Source organism: Henckelia pumila, chromosome 4 (assembly GCF_033568475.1).
Source record: "Henckelia pumila isolate YLH828 chromosome 4, ASM3356847v2, whole genome shotgun sequence".
In the NCBI taxonomy this organism is placed as follows: Eukaryota; Viridiplantae; Streptophyta; class Magnoliopsida; order Lamiales; family Gesneriaceae; genus Henckelia; species Henckelia pumila.
The window spans coordinates 27,991,966-27,993,881 of record NC_133123.1 but is presented as its reverse complement, the minus strand read 5'-3'; the positions used below and the strand labels follow the sequence as shown (position 1 = coordinate 27,993,881).

Sequence of the window (1,916 nt, the reverse complement as noted above, 5' to 3'; positions counted from 1 at the left end):
CTCGCCATCACCATGAATCTCCTGCACGCCTCACCAAGTCCCGCTACCACGCAGTATCGCTAGCACCTCATTTCAAACTTCTCTGGCTTCTTTAGGTACTGAGCATTCAGGAGTTGACATGGCGCCTTTGAGGGGTTTGAGGGGTCGCCTCCAGACTATGTCGAGGAACACGGTGCTATGCGACGATAGAGGTAGAAGTAGTTTTATAGCTTTAGAATTTAGATTGAGCTTCGTCATCTAATAAAATATCTTTTATCATAACAGTTATGATCCAACCTATACAAGTATTTTGGTTTTTGGGATCACTGATGAGTTACCTCGGTGCTTTCTACTTTTCAACCAAAATGCCTGAATTTAATGCCATCTACAGAAGAGCCGGCGGCAACACAAATATTCCTCATTTGGTTTCCAGGTATTTCCTGGTCGGACTCTGCTTTTGGTTATCTTGGCTGTGCATCCGTGTAGTTGTTCATTATTTGTACACGAGGCTTGAAAACAAGGAGGAGAAGACATTTCTAGACAGATTTTATATGGTGGCACTGGAGATACCCGGAAATATTCTATTCCCGGTACTCGCCGCCTTGTTAGCTGAATGTGTAAAGGAAAAAGCAGGGGCTATTGTTTGTGGATTTCTTCTCTTGTGCAGCTTCTTTTTGGACTTGATTTTTGTGGATTACAAAGACATGGGGATGACAGAGATGCTGCAGGTCGCTCAACTCGCCGTACTTTATGCGATTGGACACCAAAACATCTTACTGATGTTTCTTATATCGACATTAATCTTCCTGAGGCTTGTCCTACTGTTCTTCCTGAAAGAATTCTTAAATTGGTACCGTAGACAGAATGTCACTCCAGTGCGAGATGAGGCAGAGTTGAATACGAATGCACGGTTGAATCAGGATGACCTTGAGGCAGGCAGGGTTGAATCTGAATGCACGGTTGAATCAGGATGACCTTGAGGCAGGCAGGGTTGAATCAGGAAGTTCCTGAGGGAGAGGTGGGAGTGGATGCTCGAGTTGTTGCGGGAGCTCTGGTCAAGGCTGGTGAAGTTCTTGAGGGAGAGGTGGGAGTGAATGCTCGAGTTGATGCAGGAGGTGTGGTCAGGGCTGGTGAAGTTCCTGAGGGAGAGGTGGGAGTGGATGCTCGAGTTGATGCAGGAGGTGTGGTCAGGGCTGGTGAAGTTCCTGAGAGAGTGGTTGGATCGGAGAAAGAAGTGGGAGCTAATGGCGACTAACTTGTGAACAGATTGATGACAAGTGTTAATACAACCAGTTTTGGATTGAGAGTATGTTAATAGTAAAAACTATCATTGTTGAAGGATGTTCTAGTTTATCACTGTTTAAGAATTAGTAGTAATCACTCTTTAAGGACTGTTTAAGAATGTTCCTAGTTTACCACTCATGTTTAAGAATTAGTAGTAATCACTGTTTAAAGATGTTCCTAGTTTATCACGGTTTAAATGTTAATGATAAGTATGTTATTAGTAAAAAAGTTGCACTATTATCGTTATTGTGAGTATTAATTTATTTAAATATAATTAAATTTTTTTTTGTAAATTGCTAATAATATCATCATCACAACTATGACTATTATCTATATTGTCAATAAATTATAATTTGAATATTTATTTTCTTTTAAAGATAATTACCATATCTATCGTTTTAAAAGTTCACAAATTTTGCATACTATCATCACCATCAATACCACAATACAAAAATTATGTCAATTGCATCAATACCAGAATACAAAAATTATGTAAATTATCGAGGACAAAATTGATTAAATATAAATGCAAAAACAATAAAAACAAAAAAAAAGTTAGAAAAAACAAAATAATTAAAAATCAAAAGCAGCCGGAAAAAACAAGCTATTATTATAACTAAAAATTTATTTAGTTAGGTTATGATATGATTTTG

At 38.3% G+C, this 1,916-nt stretch overlaps 1 protein-coding gene across 3 annotated transcripts; it reads left to right on the top strand.

The window, feature by feature from the left end:
* LOC140867542 (uncharacterized) lies at positions 1-1,444 on the top strand. 3 transcript variants are annotated; one of them, XR_012145174.1, is made up of 3 exons: positions 1-191; positions 265-1,094; positions 1,161-1,444. XR_012145174.1 is itself a non-coding variant. In XM_073272611.1 (3 exons), exons 1-3 carry the CDS (start codon positions 119-121, stop codon positions 951-953), a joined length of 528 nt encoding a protein of 175 aa, XP_073128712.1. In that variant the 5' UTR covers positions 1-118; the 3' UTR covers positions 954-1,444. The 3 variants fall into 3 exon arrangements, 2 of the variants coding, with proteins under 2 accessions (XP_073128712.1, XP_073128711.1); XM_073272611.1 differs by having other exon boundaries at positions 265-412; positions 647-1,444; XM_073272610.1 differs by having other exon boundaries at positions 265-1,444.
* Positions 1,445-1,916: the final 472 nt, after the last annotated feature.

Bases quoted from the DNA above. Each gene is read 5' to 3' on its own strand.
- LOC140867542 (XM_073272610.1), top strand. From the start codon at position 119: ATGGCGCCTTTGAGGGGTTTGAGGGGTCGCCTCCAGACTATGTCGAGG. The intron at 192-264 runs GTAGAAGTAGTT...TTATCATAACAG, and splicing joins GGTGCTATGCGACGATAGAG to TTATGATCCAACCTATACAA.